We start from the raw sequence: 22,327 nt of genomic DNA, 5'->3' as shown, positions 1-22,327 counted from the left end.
CAGATTTACATCTGAGTCTGTTGTTAGAGAGGCTCATCGTATCTTGCATTATTGTTCCATCCAGCTAAATAATCTAAATGGCTCTAGAAGTTAAAAGATCTGTAAACACGTCAGGAAGAAACATGGGGGGGAAAATCAGTTCTCTACATACTGAATCCTAAATATATTGCTATTAAAATATGTAACAAAATTGCCTCCGTTTCATTATATCTTAAAAATATAAAACGAAACTAATATATAAATTCACATAGTTTTAAATACTTATTTAAAATCTTTAATTTAGTATGATATAAAGGTCTGAAATGAGACTGCTTTTGTATTTATCCTCTGTAATGTACATACTACATTTTGTAATTACAATATAGTTGATCAAATATGAGTAAATATATTTCAGCTGAAGATCCTACATACTATACGTTAGTCATCATTTCTATAAAATTTTTGATGCACATTAATTCTACTTCCCTCAAAACCAGTTACCCTCTTATTCCAATTACAATATTTTGATTCATTGGCTGGTTTTTGGGTCTTTGAGAACTGAAACAACATAGGGATTAACATACCTGAACTGACCACTGAGCATTTATTCTAATATTCTGTGTAACAGTAGTCAATGCCACTGGTGGATGTTTCAGATGGAAGTATAACCTTCCCATTACAACCAAGACCATTTAGTTATTCAATACTGTATTGTAAGACAGCAAGAAAAATTTTTCCTGCCCCCAGCTTGTGGTTATCTGAAGCATGAGTTATTCATATACATATCTAGCCTTTCATATTTTGTTTTAACTCAATAATATCCTCTGGCAACAAGGTCCAAAAGGTACACAGCACAAAAGACATTTCATTTCCCTTTCAAATGTACTACTAAAAGGCCCAGTTGGAATCAATGGGATTTTTGTTGAAAGTCAATAGGACTTAGGATAAGTGCCAAACTCACAATTAAAAATTTTACCTATGGCCTTTAGTGGGAGAAAAATTATGTACAACAGGGGAATGTTTCAATAAAGCTTTCAGCCCTGAACAGCTTGACTTTTGGCCTGATGTCATACCCCAGGAAACTAATCTGAGCATTTTTTTCCTACCTTGAGGAGGAAAAATGTGATAGAATGGTCATCAATTATCTGAACCACTGTATTATCTTGCTTGATAAGTTGCAAAAGGTAAATAAAACTATTTATCATTCAATAAAGAATTAAGCGTCACCTTGGGGACTACTTATTTTCTTCTCTCTTCTTAATGCAGCTTTATTGTCATTCGCCTTTCATTTGCCATGGACAATACACATCTAGTTCTGTTTATTCAGGCTCTGGAGGAAGCCATTCGCAGCACCATGGCTAATGTCGTACTATATCGGAAAAAAGAAAACCCTCATGAAATAGTTGTTTTACTGGTTCTGTCCAAAGAACTGAACTGGGAGCTGCAAAGCCTGCGTGAGGAGGGATACTTTGGTCCTCCAGAACCAACGCAACAGTTTCAACTAAGAGAAGGAGAGCAGATTCATTTTAGATTTAGTGGCAACATATTTGCCTCAGGTAAACTGGCCATTTCTTGTACATAAATATAATCAAGTGAACAAATCTGATATAATATAGACCTTTGTCTTGCTTCCACTTGTTGCAAATAGTGAGCTTGCATTTAGGTAATTATTTGAAATGGCACAATTCGGTGTTCTCATTCAATCCTTATTTTTTGTAAACTTGTAATTCGATAGGCAACCACTCCACTATGATTACATGAAAAGAAGTTCATATGGTGAAATCCTGGCCCACTTGACATTAATTGGTATTTTGTCAATTACTTCAATATGGCCAATATTTTACCCATAGCCCTCTCTTTTCTACTAATCTCCTTTTATGGTTGTTTTAAGAACATCTCATTTGGGTTAAATTGATTTTAAATCAAAAAGGACAGATTCTGCTCATTTACCTCAGTGTAAATCTGGAGTAACTCAATTGACTTTAATGGATAGTGTCATCTAGGGCATATAATGCTGTTGTTGGTGGCCCTCTGACTTAATTAATGTGATGATGGCCTATTGTTTAGAAATTGCACAAGTGCTCACAGTTGGTCTAACTACTGTCATTCACTATTGCAATGGTAAGAACTATTCACTGCAGCGGGAGTAGAGGTAGCTCAACACTAAGCACTTTTGAAAATCCTACCCAAAATATTTATGCTCTTCTTTGCCAGGTTTTAAAATGAATTATGAGTGTGTAGTTTACCACCTTCAGAGGTCACATTATAAGACAACCCTGGTAAAAGCATACTGAGAAAACTTTGGGGGGGAGGGGCAGGGGGGATAGAGGGAGTGCAGGCTGAAGGAGTTTGCACCAGTGGTGCAAGGAAACTGTCTCCTGGTTTTTGGTTCCTCCTGGGTTCCATCATCAATTTTCCCTCCCAACTGGAACATCCTGAAGGGCCCTGAACTTTGACCAGCTGCTCACCTCAAAAAGTGTAACATTTAACAAAATAGCACACATTGTTTCCTAGAGCCTTAGATACAATATTATCTTCTGCTTGTACTAAATTGATTGTCAACATGGACTTTCATTTCTTGTCTCTCCATGGTTTGTATTTCATTAATTTTATCATTCCATGTGCATTGCTTTTCAATCAGCAGCACCTCTCTCCTTAGAGGCACTTTGAGGCAGTTAACTGCAAAGATAATGAAACTGTTAATGTAAGTGGCCAGGAAAGATTAGCTGTTGCTCTTTGTTTCATACTTAGGTCCCAATCCTGAAAACAATTTTATTTGTATAAGTCCTATTGACTTATCTTGCTCCCAAAAGATTGTGTTTATATGTAATAGAATCAGACATTAAAACTCAGTATAAGAAATACATCTTTTTATACTGCATACAGATGATGGGAAGGATTTTGGAAAAGTCTACAAGCTTATTTTTCATTCACAAAGAAAGCCCAGACTGGAGCTCCAACTCAAAGAAGTGGATGAATTCGGTAACTACAGTTCACCTCATTACAAGGGAACTGCAGTATTTTACAAAATAACCAGAGAAACAATAGCCAAGAACTGGGATCAACCCCTTCTGCCTGCTGACTATCAGGACCAGTCACCTTTATGCAAGTTAGCACTAACCTTACCAAAGGTAAGTTCCACAACTCCTTACTATTTGAAGTCTCTCTGTTCCAGACATTTTTATGAGATTAATATATCCTTTATCAGTAAGGATCCTAATTTGCTTTACAAACTACAGTCAGACACAGGAATAACCCACCTATAAAATGTCGCTGCTGGGGACAGGGTTGAAACATAGTAGCTTTTTCACCTTGCATAGCACCACCAGATATTAATTTAGCACTGGAAATAAAGAATCTCATCCAACTGAAATTGTGGGGAGAATGTAATTCCCCAGTTGAAGTTTATCCAGGATACTGCAATTCACCCCCTGCCCCCTGCTCTCCAAAACATACCATGGAATGGCTACAAGTGGTCAGTATTGGAAGTTACTATTAAATATATAGGGGCTAGATCATGCCTTTAAGGCAGAGACCAGTGTTTGGGAAGGTGCAGAGCCACAATTTCAGGGGGAGCTCAGGGAAGAATTTAGACTACCCATTTTTCTTAAGTATCCATAGATATACGGTCATCTTTGAACCTGAGTACTTCATCCCCTTGCATGCCCGGTAAGTCTCTATAACTTTGTCATGTGTGTTATTGGCTATTCTCCATCTCTAAGACATGCATACGATTTTCAACAATCTTCTCTCACTTTGACCATTGAAATGTCACTCTGTTGCCTCCTCAAGACCCATATCTCCAGACTCTAAGGTACAAAGAAATGCCAATTGACCTCCAATACCAATATTGTATCACCTTCAGCCTGAAACATCTTTACTCCATCTCCCAATTTATTACAGAACTCTGTTTTTAAAATCCTCCCCAGATTTGCTGCAAGACCTTGTGAACCATGTTGTAAACTGCCATAGCTCCACCAAAGTCAAGCCAATTTACATCAACTGTCAATGTCTCCATTTCTCATTCTATTCCTCCCACTTTTATAGCACTAGTCTCCCACCATTGTCCCTTTTCTGCAGATCTGAAACAGCCTTCTTTGCTGTTGTTTCCCCATTACCATACTCTATTTCTCTCTCTCTCTCTCTGCTATTTTTTGCTATCTAAAAGGTTGAAACTGAATGATTAAGTTGTATACATTTTTGCACCAGGATAGGTTTTATTTAAGTGAAATATAATACAAAATTCTGTTATAAGACAATATACTCCTTTGCCTTTAAAAACAAAATTTTTTCAGCAAAGTTAGCCTCCCTTCAGAGCTATCTACAACAGTTATACGTGGCACTTCCCTGGAGAATCAAAGGGGATTCTTAAAGAAAATCTATTTCTTTGGACCCAGGCTTCACTTTGTTTCCTTCCCTTACTCCCCTAATTCTGTGGTTTATTCCATCTTCTTTCATTTTGGTGCATAATAAGAATCATATTATGTATGGCATGGGATGGTACTTGCAATAACCTGCATTTGCACCTATCAAGTGCCTCAGCTTTGCTTTGGCACTTAATCACCTGCCAAGGCCTTTTATTGCTTTCTGTATTCTATTGCAAAGACCATTAGCCCTTAAATGTCCTGGTGGGACTTTCTATCGATTTGCAGTAATTACATGTGACATCCCCCCTCCCCATTTAAATTTACGGTCATCTTTGCTATCAATAAAACCTTCTATTCCCAGTGTGGCAAGGAAGTTAAGGCTGAACGGATACCAATGGTTATGAAAGAAGCAAGCACAAGAACATTGGTTATTTGGTAGTTGCTCTGTAGTGACTGGAAAACTATGTGCTATTTTTGGAGACACCCCCAAACCCAGCCCCTGGAAGTAAATTTGGGGAATTCAAAATCTAGATCCAGATGTTTAAAAATAATCTCTTTCTGAATAATTTCAATAGAGGGGCCTAAATTGAGGTATAGAAAAACAGTCTGCTTAGAGTGGTTTCCTTAAGTAGAAGCCATCATGGGGAATTCTGGCTGAAGCAGCAAACAATTTCTCCTGGAGTTCCCAGATAAACACATGCAGTAGCAGAACATCTGCCATCCTCAGAAAAGGTGCAGCATGCTTTCCCCCTTCCTACTTGGCCAGCAGAGCTGGCTTGCATGGGGAGTGGAGCCATGTCCCTTTTAGAATTCTAGCAGCACAAGTCATTTAACAGGTGCTGTATTCACTAGCCTCACTGTGGCTTGCCTTTTGCAAATGGGCACAAATGATGGGAAAGTCTGTACAGGGCCAGCCACCATATGGCTCAAAGTGTCCTAATACTATACTTGCCTCTTGCGAATTCCAAGTGTGTAATCAGGCTGCTTTAAATAACTCTGAAATTGCAGTGTGTGCATTTTTCTACAGATTAGAATGGAATAAACCAGGAATAAGTCTGGTCCTTCCTTGCTTATTTGTAAGCATTGATGAAATGTCAGAGTTGTAGTTCTTCTGTGGATCTAGAATAAGTTAACCTTTTTTCTATTATGCAGTTGCTATATTGAATATAGCAATTTCAAAATTCCCTTGAGCAAGATAGGCCTTATTACTCTCAAAATGTGTTTCTTGATAGGAAATATATAACAGACATATGTAATACATCACTTCAGGGGATCAGTGCAAGCCTTGGGTTTCCAAAGAAACTTCCTCTAGTTGGTGGTGATGAGTTTACTTAGGAGAGACTGAAAGGGGTCAGATTCTGCCCTGAATGAAAATATTAACACAAAAAAGTACATTCTTGGAAATGCTCACATATTTGTGGATAGTTTGCTTACATATGGCAAGATTTGCACTTAATTTTCCACCCAAAAATGAAATGCTTCTCTATAAAAGACTACGAGTAGAAAAAAATAGCATCATAATCAGATCTCTCCATGTTGCAAATATTCTGTGTGTACAGAACTGGCATCTGTTTAGAAACAGTTGGCAAGAATTTCTATTTTGAATTGCCTTCTGTCCTTCCTTTTTAACCTTAGCAAGAAAAAGAACAAATACTTGAAGTACTTTAGTTAATTCAACTTCTGTCTCTTAAAAGACATTGGTCTATGTACAAAAGGGCAATGGGAATTTCATATGCATGTTAGTGGTAATGAAACCCTCATGAACATAGGTTTAGACTTTGGCCATGTCTACACTACAAACTGTGGTTGATGCAAGTTACATTGTCATTAAGCCACTGAAATTAGCATATCGCGTGCGCACGGGCTTACTTGTCTCCTTGCATCAGCACTGCACATCCACACCCAGAGTGCTTGTATCGATGCACAGTGCAGTTCACCATGGATAGGTATCCCAGTGTGCAACTTGCCACTGTCCAGCACATAGTCTTTTAGGAAGTTTTAGCAATGCATGGTGGGGTTGAAACGAGTCACGCAGGGGTGCCTGGGACCAAGGTGTCAACTTCTCAGTGTGCAACAGTCTCCATCCCATAATTTTCAAAACTTTTTCAAAATTCCACAAACTTGTACAGCCCTCCTCACTATCCACCATCTTTGACAGAATCATGGAGCCTGCACAGCTCTGCACTATTGTCATAAGCATTACAAGCACAGGATCCTCCAGTATTTGCCGAGCTGCAAGAACGAATCAGCAGGGAACGTGATGATTTCTTGGAGGACCAATTGCTGTGGGATATAGCGAGAACCAATTCAAGGTCATTGATGGCCTTCACAATGCAGCTGCATATGGTGGAGTGCCATTTCTGGGCCTGAGAAACGAGCACTGAATGGTGGGACTGCACTGTAATGGAGGCTTGGGATGACAAGCTGTGGCTGCAGAACTTCCAGATGCGAAAGGCCACACTGCCTGGATCTGCGTGCCATGCTCACCCCAACCCTCCAGTGCAGGGACACCAGAACGAGAGCTGCACTAACAGTGGATCAATGGTGGTGATGGCACTGTGGAAACTTGTAATGCCTGATTACCCACTGACTGGTAGCAATCAGTTTGGAGTCAGAAAAACCACTGTGGGGCTCTTGTCATGCAAGTATGCAGGGCCGTTAAATCAACTCTGATATGCAGGACTGACTCTCAGCAACATGCAGGAGATACTGGATGGATTTTCAACAATAGGGATCCCAAACTTTGGTGGAGTGATAGATAGCAAGAACATCCCTATATTTTGGCACCAGGCCACCTTGCCAAGAGTACATCAACAGAAAGGGCTACTTTTCTATGGTTATGCAAGCATTGGTGGATCACCAGGGATGCCTCACCAACATCAGGGTGAACTGGTCATGGAGAGTGCATGACACTTGTAGCTTTCTGAACAGTCCTGTCTTCTTAAAGATACAAGCAGGGACTTCCCCACCCTCCTCCAACTAGCAGATGATTATTAGCAAATGTTGAAATGTCAATCAATAGTGATCTTGGGTGACCCAGTCTACCTCTTGCTTCCCTGACTCATGAAGTCATACACAGGCCACCTTGACAGCAGCAAGAAAAGATACAGCTACAAACTCAGTAGGTGCAGAAGGAGAGTTGAATGTGCTTTTAGTAGATTGAAAGGATGCTGGCATTGTTTACTCACAAGATTTGATCTCAGTGAGAAAAATATCCCAATGGTTATAGATACCTGCTGTGTCCTCCATAAATGTGTGTGAAGCAAAAGGGGAAAAGTGGCTATCTGCTGAGTTTGAACAGCCAGACACAAGGGATATTGGAAGAATTCAATGCAGAACTATGCAGCTTAGTGAAGCATTGAAGGAGCTCTTACTTTAACAGTGAGCCACAATGTTGTGTTGTGGTGTACTGTGCTGTATCTGGCCTGGCTGTTTGGGAGCCTGTTAGGAATTGTGTGGTGCTTGATTTATGATTATTACAGTGTGTTTGTCACTGATCCTGTGAGGTGTGTCACACTGTACAGCAACAAGTGGGTGCTTTCAAAATTGATAGGCACTCTGCAACATATGTTGTGAACTAATAAAGATGAATTATGTTCCAAATAATAGCATTTTATTCAGTAATAAGATTAGTGAAACAATCCATGGTGGCGTGCAGGGTGGTGGTAGGGTCTCCGCCAAGTCTGACATGCATCTCTTTGTAAAAATGGCAGGTCTGCAGCTTGGCACTGCATTGACCGAAGGCCTCCCTGGCCTTCTGGTATGCCTGCCTCAGTTACTTTGCTTACAGAGCACAGCTGCTGGTCCCTGTCATATCCCTTCTTCTGTATCCCCCCTGAGATCTGCTTATAGATGTCAACATTACTATGGCTGGTTCAGAGCTCTGCTTGCTCAGCCACTCCTCCCCAAAGGGACAGAAGATCCAATATCTCCTGTCTACTCCAAGCTGGAGCATTTAGCCAACAAGGAGGGTTGGGAAATTGCATAAAACAGTGGAGAGCTGTTGGTGTGCTCACCAAGCTGGGCACTTAGGAAAAGGCATTTTAGAAATGTGCAGGGTTTTAAATGGGAGGTGACCTTCCAGTCTATGTGATTCCTGGGCAGTGGAGTTTACAATTGAGACCAGAGTGGTCAGTGTTGGGTATTGTGGGACAGCTATTGGAGGACTGTTAGGGTCAACATAGGAATGTGTGCACTTGTGCTGCGTCAACCTCAGTACATCGACCATCAATGCTGCTCAGGGAGGTGGTGTTACTATCTCACCATAACAGGGTACTTACATTGGTGGAAAACAAATGTAAGTGTAGACACATGCACAAGTAGGTCAACACAAGGCAGTTTACGTTGCTCTAACTTTGTAGTGTAAACCAGGCCTGGTTTAGGAGTCTGCTACTGTTCCATATAGGGAATTCAACTGCTATGAACCGTAGACATTTGGGATTCATATTCCCAGGCATTGGGGCAGCATAATCCATAAAGTGTTTTTGTCCTCCTTTACTGGCTTGTCAATGTGAAGTTTGAGGCTGCTGCTATTTACAGCTAATAGGTTTAGTTCAAGCAGTGCAGGCTTATATTTTGATTGTTTGATTCTGGATTCAGTCCCTGCTAACAACCCATCCAAGAGGCTGCTACAAAGAGATATGAGCCAAAGAAAGAAACACTCTTGCAATAGTTTGTGCAATGCTGAATTTGAGTAAGCACCAGGCCTTTCCTTCCACTTTGTTTTGACTAAAAGTCAAAATTGGGCTTAAAAATACAAAAATGATCGGCTTTCATTGTATCAATTTGTGTCATATTCTTTGATCTTTATATGAGATTTGGGATAGCACGGCAAAGCTAGGAAGATATTTGTTATTTTATAGCACCAAAAATTCTGCTAGGCATTTCACAAAATACATAAAAAAAATTCAGTCCCTGCCCAGAAGAGCTTACAGGGAAGTCAGTGGGCACAGGTCAAGGGTGCACAGTTTGACTCATGCCATTGAAAGTGAGGGTGACAGAGTGAAAAACAGAATGTCATACCAAAGTCTGATAAGATTACTCAGTTTAATATTCTAGTAGCTAAAAGGGAGATTTTGATTAGCTAAGGTGCTTTATAACCTGATCTAAAATTACTAACATGGCTAAAAAGTCTGTAGGCCAAGTTGTCATAAAATGTTTGTCCTAATTTTTAAGCTCAGTGGTGTGATCCACAAATTTTAATTATATGTAGGTCCTTCCCATTGATTTTGGCTTCTAAAGAACAAAAGCATCTTAATAAAACAAGTAAACCTAGACAAGCAAGGATAGGTATGCATGTAAGTCAGGGGTGTGCAAACTACAGCCCACAGGCTGCACCTGATCCACCAGCCATTTTAATCCGGCCCTCGAGCTCCCACTGGGGAGTGAGGTCTGGGGCTCGCCCTGCTCCAGCGCTCCCAGAAGCAGCGAGATGTCTGCCCTCTGGCTCCTATGCATAGGGGCAGCAAGGGGGCTCTGCTCTGCATGCTGCCTCCACCCCAAGCACTGCCCCCATAGCTCCCATTGGCCAGGAACCATGGCTAATGGGAGCTGCAGGCGCAGCACGTAAAAGAGCCGCCTGGCTGTGCCTCCGCATAGGAGCAGGATGGGGGATGTGCTGCTGCTTCCAGGAGCTGCTTGAGGTAAGCGCTGCCTGGAGCCTGTACCCCTGAGCCTCTCCCCACATCCCAACCCCCTTCCCCAGCCCTGATTTCCCTGCCACCCTCTGAACCCCTTGGTCCCAGCCCAGAGCATTCTCCTGCACCCCAACTCCTCATCCCCAGCCCCACCCCAGAGCCTGCACCCCCAGCTGGAGCCCTAACCCCCCCCCACACACACACACACCCCACCCCTGCTGCCCCAGTCCAGAGCCCCCTCCTGCACCCTGAACTCATTTCTGGCCCCATTCTGGAGCCTGTGCCCCCAGCCAGAGCCCTCACCCCTCCCCCTGCACCCCAACCCCAATTTTGTGAGCATTCATGGCCCACCATACAATTTCTATACCCAGATGTGGCCATCGGGCCAAAACGTTTACCCACCCCTGATGTAAGTGATAAAATGTAATAATTATGCACTAGGTAGCCATAACAAATATAAGATACAATGAGGTGGTAGAGTTGCAATAAGCGTATAGTGTTACTATGTAGAGGCTTACAAATGTAATTACAATAGCAATGTTGCTAACTTACTGCAGGCAATTTCAAATTCCATGTGATGTTAATACAACAGTGTTTGATGTAGTTAATGAAGCAGTTACAAGACCCTTATCACATTATTGTGCAGAGAATAAAATTATGTCATTTCATCAAGAAGTTTAATCAGTTACATCCCCCCCCCATGCACAATTAACTTCCTGCCTATATTACACACTTGCTACACTACAGTAAGTATATAATACACTTCTATGGCATTGTTTCTTTAGAATATGTTAACCCACTTCTGTTTTTCAGATACTCTGAAGCCACATTGTTTCTTCTCTACCCAGTTCTATGAGGTTTATGTTAATACTCTACAATGGTTTTACAGCCATGAATCTCACGGGCACAGTAAATACAGTGCTCATTCTGTTCGGAACTGTTCATCTCTGGCATATTGATAATGCAGAGTGTACATGGTATTGGTGTTATATGGATAACAATACAGCCCAGTCTATTTGTAGACTACTATTCCAGTTGTCATAGCCCCTCTAAAAGGGGCTGTCCTTTTAGCATGCATTAAGTATTAAAGCCCTTAGCATCATTATGTACATGGAGTTTATTTTTGCTTTCAAGATGCATCTTTCTTCCCTCTTTGGTTGATTTGGAACAAGAGTCACACTAGTAGTCAATACAGAATGTTGTTTTAAGTTATTAGTACTTTGCACTTCCTTATGCTTTAGGATGAGATTGTCAGAAGCATTCAGCATTAGCTCTATGCCGTTCCCACCAGCGTCAATGGGAGCAGAGTTACGCCAGCCATAGTTCCTGATCTTACAAGAATTCAGTTTTGCATAGCAATTAAAATTAGTAAGCTTTTCAGTACCAAAAAAAAAAACCAAAAACCCACCTCTTCATCTCTCAGCTGGTGAAAAGGAGAGTCAATCTGTAGAAGACAGACAGGAAAATAAGTCACTTATCCTATCCCTTAACAGCACTTCAGAATCAGAGCCTCACTCCTTGGGCACAGCTGTATCGAATTTGGAGCTCACTCAACTTGCTGCCTTTAGGAAGGGAACTCATTCTTTTCTTTGAAGGCAGTGATGTTCAGGAGAGGGTTTCTCGTTTTCCTTGGCTAGTTCACATTGTATAAGACTTAGTTAAATACCATCACACTAAGCATGGATCCCTTCAAAGAAACCACCTCATATTGTCCTGCTAAGGGCTTCTAATATCTTGCTTTTTATGAAGAGGATAGAGCAGCTTTGGAAAACTAATTTTTAAGTTGTGACACTCTCATATATAATATACACATGGTGTCCACAGTTAGTCTTTTTGTGCATCTCTTACTTTCGGTCATAATGAAAGGTCCCAGTCTATTTCCCAAAAGGTTGTCCTGAAGCTTTTGTCATATTTGGATTAGCTTGACACCATGTTGTGGTCAGTCATCCTAATATCATGGGTGATAAATCTTTCAGATGGTTAAGATAAAACTTCTCTGCATTTTTTCCTGTATTCTTAGGGCCCTTCATTTTCAATTTTTATTTTATTTAATTTTTTTCCTGAAAATTTATCAGTGTTTATTACAACCACAAATAAAAAAATAAAAATAAAAAAAAAAACAACACAAGGAGAAATCAGTGCAAAAAACGATTAATTTTTCTGGGTAAATATCAGGGTTTATTTTGGTGGATAGAAAGATGGGGGAGGGGGAAGTATTCAGTAGATTAATGCTTTGAATTCTGTTCATCAGTGTGGTTTGCTGCGGAATTAAAACAGAACTCAAAACACAATGCCACCTCTGAGTTTAAGAAAATATGTCTCTAATCTCCAAATAAAACTTTAATTTGAATAAACAGTTTACTGTTGTAGGCTTAGAACTATTAGCCTGTAAATATTTGCATTTAATAATTTGGCCACACCATTTGTAGCGCACACACTCAATTTCATCCTTTTCTCCTGTTTTTGTTTTTAAAACTTTCAAATACTTTGTGTTCTAAAACATATTCTAACAGATTTTTTTTCTGCCAATTTTAGTGTATCAAATCTTTAAATTATTATCTGCTAACAGCTTGAAATGTGTACATGGTGGATGTGAGATTCATCAGTATGTTCAGATAGACACACACACTTCAGAGCTTGTGTGCATGCCCGTTTGTTGTGTGTATCTTCTAGACGAATACATAGCCTTACTTCAACAGGCAGCTTTGCATACACACACAGACTAATGTATTATTGTAATACATATATCATACAATGTATAGCATTTTCCTAAAAAAATATTTTTATATATTTGAATGAGACTAAAGTAGGGTGAAAATCAGAAAAAAAATGAATACTTTCTGTAAAACAAGAATTTTTTAGTAAAAATCAGTTTAAATTGAAAATGAAGGGGCTTATGTATTCTTAAAGCCAAATGTGTACCCATCCCCCAAATTCTGCTAAATTTGCCTCGGAGATCCAGGATCAGTCCTAACAACACTGCCTTTTGGCCTTTTGGGATAATCAAGGGCCAATTCTCTTCCAGGTAGAGAAATAAAATGCATTGCAATCTACTACAACAAAAAAGAGTTATGGTCATTTTAACAAACTATACTTACACCTAGATCAGTGTATCTAAGCTAAAAAATATCCAGTTTACAATAATGAGCATTCTTTCTATACCATAACTGCTTATTCTTTAACCACAGGCTTTTAACTTTTTCTTCTCACAGCATATTTCACATAAGGCAAATCTAGACATAACACTGGCATCTAGAGGATGTTAAGTTTAACAGCACTTAAAACATCTCACATCCACCACTATGATGTAGTTACCTCAGAATTGCACTAGTGTAAATGAAATGAGAATCTGGCCCCTCCGTTCATGTATTTTTCTCTATTCCTACTATTTGGAACTGTAAATAATTACCACTTTGCTTTCACTAACTCTGAATTTACTTTAAATATTGTTTCAGAGTGGTAGACGTGTTAGTCTGTATCAGCAAAAAGAACGAGAAGTACTTCTGGCACCTTAGAGAATAACAAATTTATTTGGGCATAAGCTTTCGTGGGCTATAACCCACTTCATCAGATGCATGGAGTGGAAAATACAGTAGGAAGATACACACACACACACACACACACACACACACACACACACACAGAACATGAAAAGATGGGGGTTGCCATACCAACTCAGAATTTGAAGGACGATCCCTCACTCTCTCAGACCTTGGGAGACAGGTCAGTCCTCGCTTACAGACAGCCCCCCAACCTGAAGCAAATACTCACCAGCAACCACACACCACACAACAAAAACACTAACCCAGGAACCTGTCCTTACAAAGCCCGTTGCAAACGCTGTCCACATATCTATTCAAGGGACACCATCATAGGACCTAATCACATCAGCCACACCATCAGGGGCTCGTTCACCTGCACATCTACCAATGTGATATATGCCATCAAGTGCCAGCAATGCCCCTCTGCCATGTACATTGGCCAAACTGGACAGTCTCTACGCAAAAGAATAAATGGACACAAATCAGATGTCAAGAATTATAACATTCAAAAACCAGTCGGAGAACAATTCAGCCTCCCTGGACACTCAATTATAGACCTAAAACTTGCAATTCTTCAACAACAAAAACTTCAGAAACAGACTCCAACGAGAAACTGCAGAACTGGAATTAATTTGCAAACTGGACACCATTAAATTAGGCGTGAATAAAGACTGGGAGTGGATGGGTCATTACACAACTAAAAACTATTTCCCCATGCTAATTTTTCCCCCTACTGTTACTCACACCTTCTTGTCAACTGTTTGAAATGGGCCATCCTGATCACTACAAAAGTTTTTTTCCCCTCCTGCTGATAATAGCCCACCTTAATTGATTTGTCTCATTAGAGTTGGTATGGCAACCCCCATCTTTTCATGTTCTCTGTATATATCTTCCTACTGTATTTTCCACTGCATGCATCTGATGAAGTGGGTTTTAGCCCACGAAAGCTTATGCCCAAATAAATGTGTTAGACTCTAAGGTGCCACAAGTACTTCTCATTCTTTTTTTTAAAGATTGTTTGTGGATTAAGCTTCATACTCATGAAAGTGAAAGACCAATAGCAATAATAAAAGAAAACACTGAGCAATTACCTCAGCACAGAAGCCACCATTATTTTGGCCCACAACACTTTATGCCAGTCAACAATGTCCCCTAAGCAGACACTGTGGATTGTACCAATTATTTGGTTGTTTGGTGACATGGACAAATGGGATATCTTTTTAAATGACCCACTACTTACCGACCTGACAATATTTTCAGTTATTTGGTATTCAGCTCCCTCTTAAGTGTGTTTAATTATAGTGATAGGATAGAGAGTTAGTGTGTGGTGAGCTAGTTTTCCCTATATGCCCAGTTTGCACCCTTTAAAACTTTGGAAAAAACAAAAAACCACCAAGCTCTTTACTGCCCAAAATGTTTCTTGTGCAATCTCTGCCCAAAAAGAATATTTTTGAAAGTTTGAGGTTATTACGTCATTTTTAAATTATGAAACTTTTAACAGTAGTAAACTTTTTGAAAAATAGTTGTGTCCCCCAACTCTCACCCCCAATTAAAAAAAAATACATCCCAAGAAATGCAAAAGCTTATGTGTTTTAGATGCTAATGGGGAAATCCTGGCCCCATTGAAGTTAATAGTTTTGCCAGAGATTTCTTTGAGGTCAGGATTTCACCTTAATGCTCATTGAGAATAATTGCACAGGACAGAATTATTTTCACCAAGTTGGACTGCAAACCACTTTGAGTTATTATAGCTTCCAAGAGAGCTCTTGTTTTACACCCCACCTAATGTATTTTTTAAAAAGATATTACTAGCCCTTATTTTATTTAGCTTCAAAATAATAAAAAGATGCTTATCCAAGGCTCTAGGCACCCAAATACATTTAATACAATGAAATTCCAGCTGCATTAGATAGACAATTCAACAGGAACCCAGCCCAGCCAGAAACCTAGAGACCCCTTTTTCAGTCTTCCTCATTATAGGAAGCATACCCTCAGCCCTCTCCAAAATCCCTCTCAGTAGATTTCTTTGATATGTACACTGACCATTGGAATTCTAAGTGTCAAAATCATTCTTCCTAAAAATTGTTGGACCCAAACCTTGTAACCCCTTCTTCACATTTAATAGTATCTTCCTCCACAATTAACCTTAGCCTTAAATTCTCTCTTCTGACAGCAGACCTCTTTGGCACCTCCATTATGGGGAGAACCAGTAATGGTGGAAATGAAATACTCCGTGTTCTGGGCTTTAGCTGTTTTCTCAATTATAGTCAGAATGACACTGAACTGGCCATACCCCAGACCTTAATAAGTTAAATTATTGAAAGAAGTTGCTGCTAGTTTGCAAACTTCTGCTTAAGTTTGGACTTCAAACTGGCTACCTTTCTAGTGTTGTATTCATATTTTTCTTACTTTTTTTTTATTTTTCAATATAAAACTCCTGAAAAATGGGTTTCTAAAAAATAATGAAGGTGTCCAAGCCATGACCATTCTTCTTACATTTATATTTTCATGTGCTGCAATATCACAGATTATCACAATGGTCTTCAGCAGCACCACCCAGTAATGGAGCTACCTCGTTTTAACTGCATTTAAGAATTTTGTTGCCTACTGTGACATGGAAACTCACCTCTCATGGGTACCTCCTGTCAGCTGGATGTGATGCTGCAAGCTCTCCTACCCCAGGCACCTCTGTAGGTTGTTGACCTCACTAGGCAGGCCTTCAGTAGCTCAGCCCTCCAGACAAGCCACAGTGTCTAAAATGGATGATCCCCTTCCAGGGTAGGGCAATCCAACAACCTAACAGCCTTCACCAGAATGTTTCTGGGCCCTCTAATTCCAGCTCTTTGCTTGAGCTTCTAAAGGAGACTTGTCCCCTTCATAGGGCTTAGGCCACTGCCCTGTAGATGGTGGGGGGACCTGGGCCCAATCACAACGCTGGGTCCCAGCCCAGGGACCCTTCTCACAGCAGCCACATACTGCTTTCTTCAGTTATCTGCTGCTATTCTCTGGGCCTTTTCCCCCACGTAGCCCCTTTCTCTTCACCCTTACCTCAGCGCTGAAGTTCTCAAAGCCTCTTCCTCCTCACTGAATGCAAATATCACCAGAACCCATCTACCGGTTCTCCTTTTGAGCTCCTGTGACCAGCAATAAGTGAGCTAACAACACACCCAGGAACTGACCTGGGCAGGCCTTGCAGTTCCTGCTAGCTGAGCCAGCTGGGCTCGGATTTGCTGCTTCCGTGCAGCCTTTCTAGGCAGGCCTGGCGGACCCACCTTCACTGCTCCTTTCCTGGGGCAGGGAGTGGTAGGACCATGGGGCCTCCAGTGGGGGCCTCAAAGGGCAAGGTGTACCCCATCACATCTACCTCAACTTGTTCCTTTTAACCCAAAGAGCAAACAATAGGCCTGTTTCTGAACTCACGTCTACTGGTATAAATCAGGACTAATTGCATGGGGGAAAAGGTGGAGTAAAGAGGAGAAATCAATCAAGTGATTCCAAGAGGTGATTGCCCCCCCCACCCCCTTTTTCCCTGTTCTGCTTCTACTGCTTTAGATGCTAGTACAGTCTGGTTGTGTGTCAGAGGTCCAACTGACAACCTTTTGTAATTTTATATTACTGAATGAATGGAAAGGCTATCAGAGTGATTTCCATGTACGTATTCTAGCAATATCTTCAAGCATTGTCAAATTTCTATTCTGCTACAGTTTTATCCCTAATGACTGTCTCACAGTGAAACAGCATGTGATCCTATGCTTCAAAAAAGTAGCTGCTTTTGCTAATTGAATGGCCTTCTAGGCTAGAAAACCATTTATGACTATTCTAGTACTTACACTGTCAACTAGAATATTTGGAGCCAAAAGTCAGTGGAGTTACAGCCTGAGTGAATTTGATGTTTCATCATAGATTTTAGTCTTTTAAGGCAGATTTAAAATTTTTAGATATAATACATATTACATTATTAATATACATCATTTTCACTTTTTTTTTAAACAGAGGAGTATAAAGTGGTTCAGATTAAAGTCAACCCATAAGCAATTGAGTTCATCTACAATTACTATCTGTGGAAACCTTTTTCAGAAGTTTGAGGCTCTAAATCCCCATTAGCAAAAGAAAATCCATGTTTAAATATAACTGCCTATTTAAGCAAGACAAAAAGAAAGACAAGACCATTGTGGTATTGAAAGAAGAACAATGCCCCTCTCTGGAAGAGATTCTCATCCCATTTAATACTTTATTTTTCTAGCACTTTATGATCATTTTATATTGGTACAACTCCACTGACTGCAAGGGAGTTGCATTGCTGTAAAACTTGTGTGTTACAATGATGAATTAGGCCCTCAGATGCATACAACATTGGTTGGGCTTTGCACTGCCATGCACAAAATCCACATTAGGATCCCTACCTTCTGGACTGCTAGGAATCAGCCTCAGAGTTGAGGTGAGTAGGGAACTCATGGTTGTGGTGGCCTTTAGAATTCATAACTATACCAGGGATCGGCAACTTTTGGCACGCGGCTCACCAGGGTAAGCACCCTGGCAGGCTGGGCCGGTTTGTTTACCTGCTGCATCCGCAGGTTCGGCCGATCGCAGCTCCCACTGGCCGCGGTTCACAGCTCCAGGCCAATGGGGGCTGCGGGAAGCGGCGCGGGCCAAGGGATGTGCTGGCCGCCGTGTGCCAAAGGTTGCCGATCCCTGCTTTATACCCATGGACCTCAGTTCCTTCTTTCCAATTTTTAAACAACATTTGAAGTCACTCTTTTCAAAAGGTTGTTGATGTAAGGTCAGACGGTCGCCAAGTCCAATATAGCCATAGTCACACAGCCCCATGTTAGTAGTCCCCATATTGCAGCTAGAGAGGGAGGTAAGAGCAGGGCCTACATACCTGTAATTCCCCCATCCCGAGCAGGTAGACAGGGAGCAAGGAAAGGGGAATAAAACAGGCAAAACTTTGGCTCTGTGCCCCAACTCAGTGTATCAAGGGCAGTAGGAAAAAGTATTGCACTTTATCATTGAGAATACAGACCATTGCTTATAATGATATTTTTAATGTGTTGAAATTACAGGTTGCACCATACAATAAAAGAGTAAGTGTAGCTGCAAAGGTGGCATTATTTATTAATCTATACATCTGAGAAGTTTCACACATTTCCTCATTTACAGTGAAACCCACGAAATTTTATCATTGGAGTGTTCCCTTCCTAAAGCTTGTGCTATGAAATTAATAAGCCAACAATTTCTAGGTGTGTGCTAGGTATCATTATCATCTTTGAAAACAGTGATACTTGCACTTGCTTGTACAGGTTGAACCTCTCTAGTCCAGCACCCTCGGGAGCTGACTGGTGCCAAACCAGAGAATTTACTGAACCACTGGAGGTCAATGCAGAGTGTCAGCAGGTCTCCATAGGCACAGGAAATAAGGGTGCGGGGGTGCTGCAGCACCCCCAGGTTTTGCACCCAGTGTGGCCCCCCCATCTGGGGTCCCAGCCGCCGGCCCCAGGTCCTCCCCTTCCCTCCCAGAGCTTGAATACTGTGAATCAGCTGTTTGCAGCTCTCTGGAAGCACTGGGAGGGAGGGGGAGCAGGTGGTAAGCGCAGGGCCACCAGCGCGCAAGAGGAGTGGGGCAGAGCGGTGAGCTTGGTGCCGATGGATGATCCACACCCACTAATTTTTCCCCATGGCTGCTCCAGCTTCGGAGCACCCACAGAGTCAGCGCCTATGCCGGGCCATAGATGTTGCTGGACCAGAGAGTGCTGGATTAGAGAAGTTCAACCTAAACCAAGTGCACATGGGTGCACAGGCACATTTCTTTCAGTATCTGAAATTAGACTCCATTCCTTTATATACACACACACACACGCACACCCCTTCACAATAGATTTGTCATATACACATGATTCACATTGCTATCTATCTTAGAACATCTGCTACTGTGCACATCTGCACAAATGCAGCAACTTATGTATATATATCTTGGGTATCCTTTATAAATACCTGAAATAGCTTTAATCTAGATCAGGGGTTCTCAAACTTAATTGAACCATGACCCTGTTCTAACAACAAAAATTACTACATGACCCCAGGATGAGGGCTGAAGCCTAAGCTCCCCCCCTCCTCCAAGTCCCACTGCCCCAGGTGGGGGGGGAGAGGTGAGAGGGGGGCGCAAAGCCTAAGCTTCCTGTCAGGGGGGTTGGGGAGGGGTCCAAAGCTGAATCCCAAGGGCTTCAGCTCCAGGCAGGGGGCCTGTAACCTGTGCCCTGCCACCCAGGGCTGAAGCCCTCAGGCTTCCGCTTCGATTCCAGGCGGAGAGGCTTGGGCTTCGGCCCTGGGCCCCAGAAAGTCTAAAGCCAGCCCTGGCAACCCCATTAAAATGGTGTCATGACCCACTTTGGGGTTCCGACCCACAGTTTGAGAACTGCTGATCTAAATAATGTGGGTACCAGAGCCCTGAGGCCTACTGAGAACCCTGGATAATTACTTGAGTAGCTAGCCAGTGCTGTAGTCCATGGTGCCACACCTTCACCTCTGGTGTCCAAGCTAACTAAATTAAAGTTAAATTGGGCATGTCCACACAAGCTCCAAATCACACCCTATGATTGCAGTGTAGACATACCGTCAAATACAGTGGGCCTATTGTCAGCTGGGGCAAGAGACATAGCTTCAATGATTTCAATCGGAGTATGCTAATTTACAGTAGCTTTGAATCTGGCCCAGTATGTGGTAATGGCATAAGCAACACTCAACTTGAAATGCTGATTTACTGATTTCCATCCTCATATCCCCCTCCCCTGGCAGATTTGTTCATTCTCCCTCCCTAAATACTTTTTCTTTCGTAGCATGAAAAATTAATCAACCGGCCACAAAGCACAAAAAGAATTGCTACAGATTCATCAGGTAAGAGCTATTTTTTGCACTAGATGGTTAAAGTTAATTTTATTAAGTTACACTAATCTAGTTGTTGCCAATATTTTCATTTATTAAACTGACCCTTTCATATTCAGGTCAGAAAAATGTAAATATATTTAAAATTATATTAAATGAAATGGAAAAAAAAAATGGTTACTGAGAAACTTTACCAGGGAAACGAATAGCTTATATATTCCTGTGAAGGGGTCAGCTCACTACTGGTGCCTCCTCGTGGCTGGGCATGGTATGGCAGCCCTCTCGCCACTGGGGTCTGCTGCTGCTGGTTGCTCCACCTCTGCAGTGGCCTGCATCTTCCAGTGACATGGCCCTCCGGGAGGAACCTTCAGGCAGTGGTTGTCAAGGAAGTTCCTGCCTTCGGCTGAGGGTTGAAGGTCTGTTCTCTTCCCTGGTCTGTTGTAGAAAATATTTGAGCTGCTGCATTTTATTGCTGATTTCCTCTACACAATTTAAGTATAAAGGATCGTTACTGAGTCAGGGAAGTTAATAATCCAAGTTTGTACCAGAGTGCAAAATTACAGGCATAGACAGTAAAATTCTAACTCTGCTTAAGTCAATGGCAAAATTCCCTTTGACCTCAATGGGAACAGGATTTCACCTGTAGTCTACAGTATGTTCAGCTTTGGAGATCTTTTTTAAAATTAAACATTTGTCTGGGAGAAGGCATAAGGAATAAATGATTTTATAGATCTTTTAAAATATATTTGTAATATTATTTTAAAAAGTCTAGATAACACCTTTAAGCATTTACATTCTGACTAACAGAGGCCCTGTGGGATAACTTGCTGTACTGGCTCGCAGAGGAGCTCTCAGAAGATAATGCATCATTGCTCTCTCTGCACCTGCCTATCCGTCGGAGCACTCTTCAGCTTGTTAGACTGAAGTGCCCTGATAATCTAACACATCAGATCTATGAGCTTCTTTGCTTCTGGAAAAAGAATCTTCCAAGATCAGCTGATAAACAGCGACTCCTATCTCGTTATCTTCGTAAGAGTGGCAGAAGCGATCTTTCAGAAGAGCTCAGGTTCAAGTGGGAGAATAAAGCATTCACTTGGCAAAAGCACTGGTTTGAGATGGACAACTGAAAGACTGATATCTATATGTTTTCACCTTGGGAAATTTGAATGTTTTTCTGCATGTGACTGCACAAGTAGTCAGAATTTCCAAGTGATATTTGCTTTAGCTTGATAAATGCTTTTAAATTTTTACAATGATCATAGAATCATAGAATATCAGGGTTGGAAGGGACCTCAGGAGGTCATCTAGTCCAACCCCCTGCTCAAAGCAGGACCAATTCCCAACTAAATCATCCCAGCCAGGGCTCTGTCAAGCCGGGCCTTAAAAACCTCCAAGGAAGGAGATTCCAACCCCCCCCCCCCAGGTAACGCATTCCAGTGCAATGAATTGGCAAACAGGGGAAAAAAGACCAGTCAGGCCACTGGGTGTTCTTTAACTCTTCAGTAAATTTTCACATTCTTCACGATAGCACAAGTTGTCTGCCTTGACTTCTTTATATTCTTCCCCTTGCCTAATAACAGCTAACGTTCCTCAATAAAATCAAACAAGTTGCTGAAAATACAGATACCAAGAATTACATTCAGCTTTTGGATATACACATAGGGCTCCACTGATTGTAGTAGGATCTAGTGTTTACCAATATGGCCCCATATTATAGGGGCACAGGAATTACCATATTTCATCAGCCCAATGGGTGACCTAGTCCAGTATCCTATCTCTAATGTTGGTCAGAACCAAATTCCTAATAGACCATAATAGACAATTATTATAAGGCACTAATGGGGAAGCATCTTCTAAACTCAAGCAGCTAGTGGTCACCTCTGGCACATAAAGGGATATTCGCTATGAATATTTTATCCTTCTG

At 41.3% G+C, this 22,327-nt stretch overlaps 1 protein-coding gene across 1 annotated transcript in view; it reads left to right on the top strand.

Moving 5' to 3' along the window:
- DTHD1 (death domain containing 1) overlaps window positions 1–21,530 on the top strand; it is a 37,813-nt gene extending 16,283 nt beyond the window's left edge. The window contains exons 7-10 of the mRNA XM_024210418.2: window positions 1,246–1,535; window positions 2,866–3,110; window positions 20,358–20,415; window positions 21,211–21,530. Of these exons, the coding sequence (XP_024066186.2) occupies window positions 1,246–1,535; window positions 2,866–3,110; window positions 20,358–20,415; window positions 21,211–21,530 (913 nt within the window). The remainder of the gene's footprint in view (window positions 1–1,245; window positions 1,536–2,865; window positions 3,111–20,357; window positions 20,416–21,210) is intronic.
- Window positions 21,531–22,327: the final 797 nt, after the last annotated feature.

The sequence above is a fragment of the Terrapene carolina genome, unplaced genomic scaffold, assembly GCF_002925995.2.
Source record: "Terrapene carolina triunguis isolate 2854851 unplaced genomic scaffold, T_m_triunguis-2.0 Scaffold66, whole genome shotgun sequence".
Taxonomy (NCBI): Eukaryota; Metazoa; Chordata; order Testudines; family Emydidae; genus Terrapene; species Terrapene triunguis.
The sequence above is the reverse complement of the archived record's forward strand: the minus strand, read 5'-3'. Positions and strand labels throughout refer to the sequence as shown.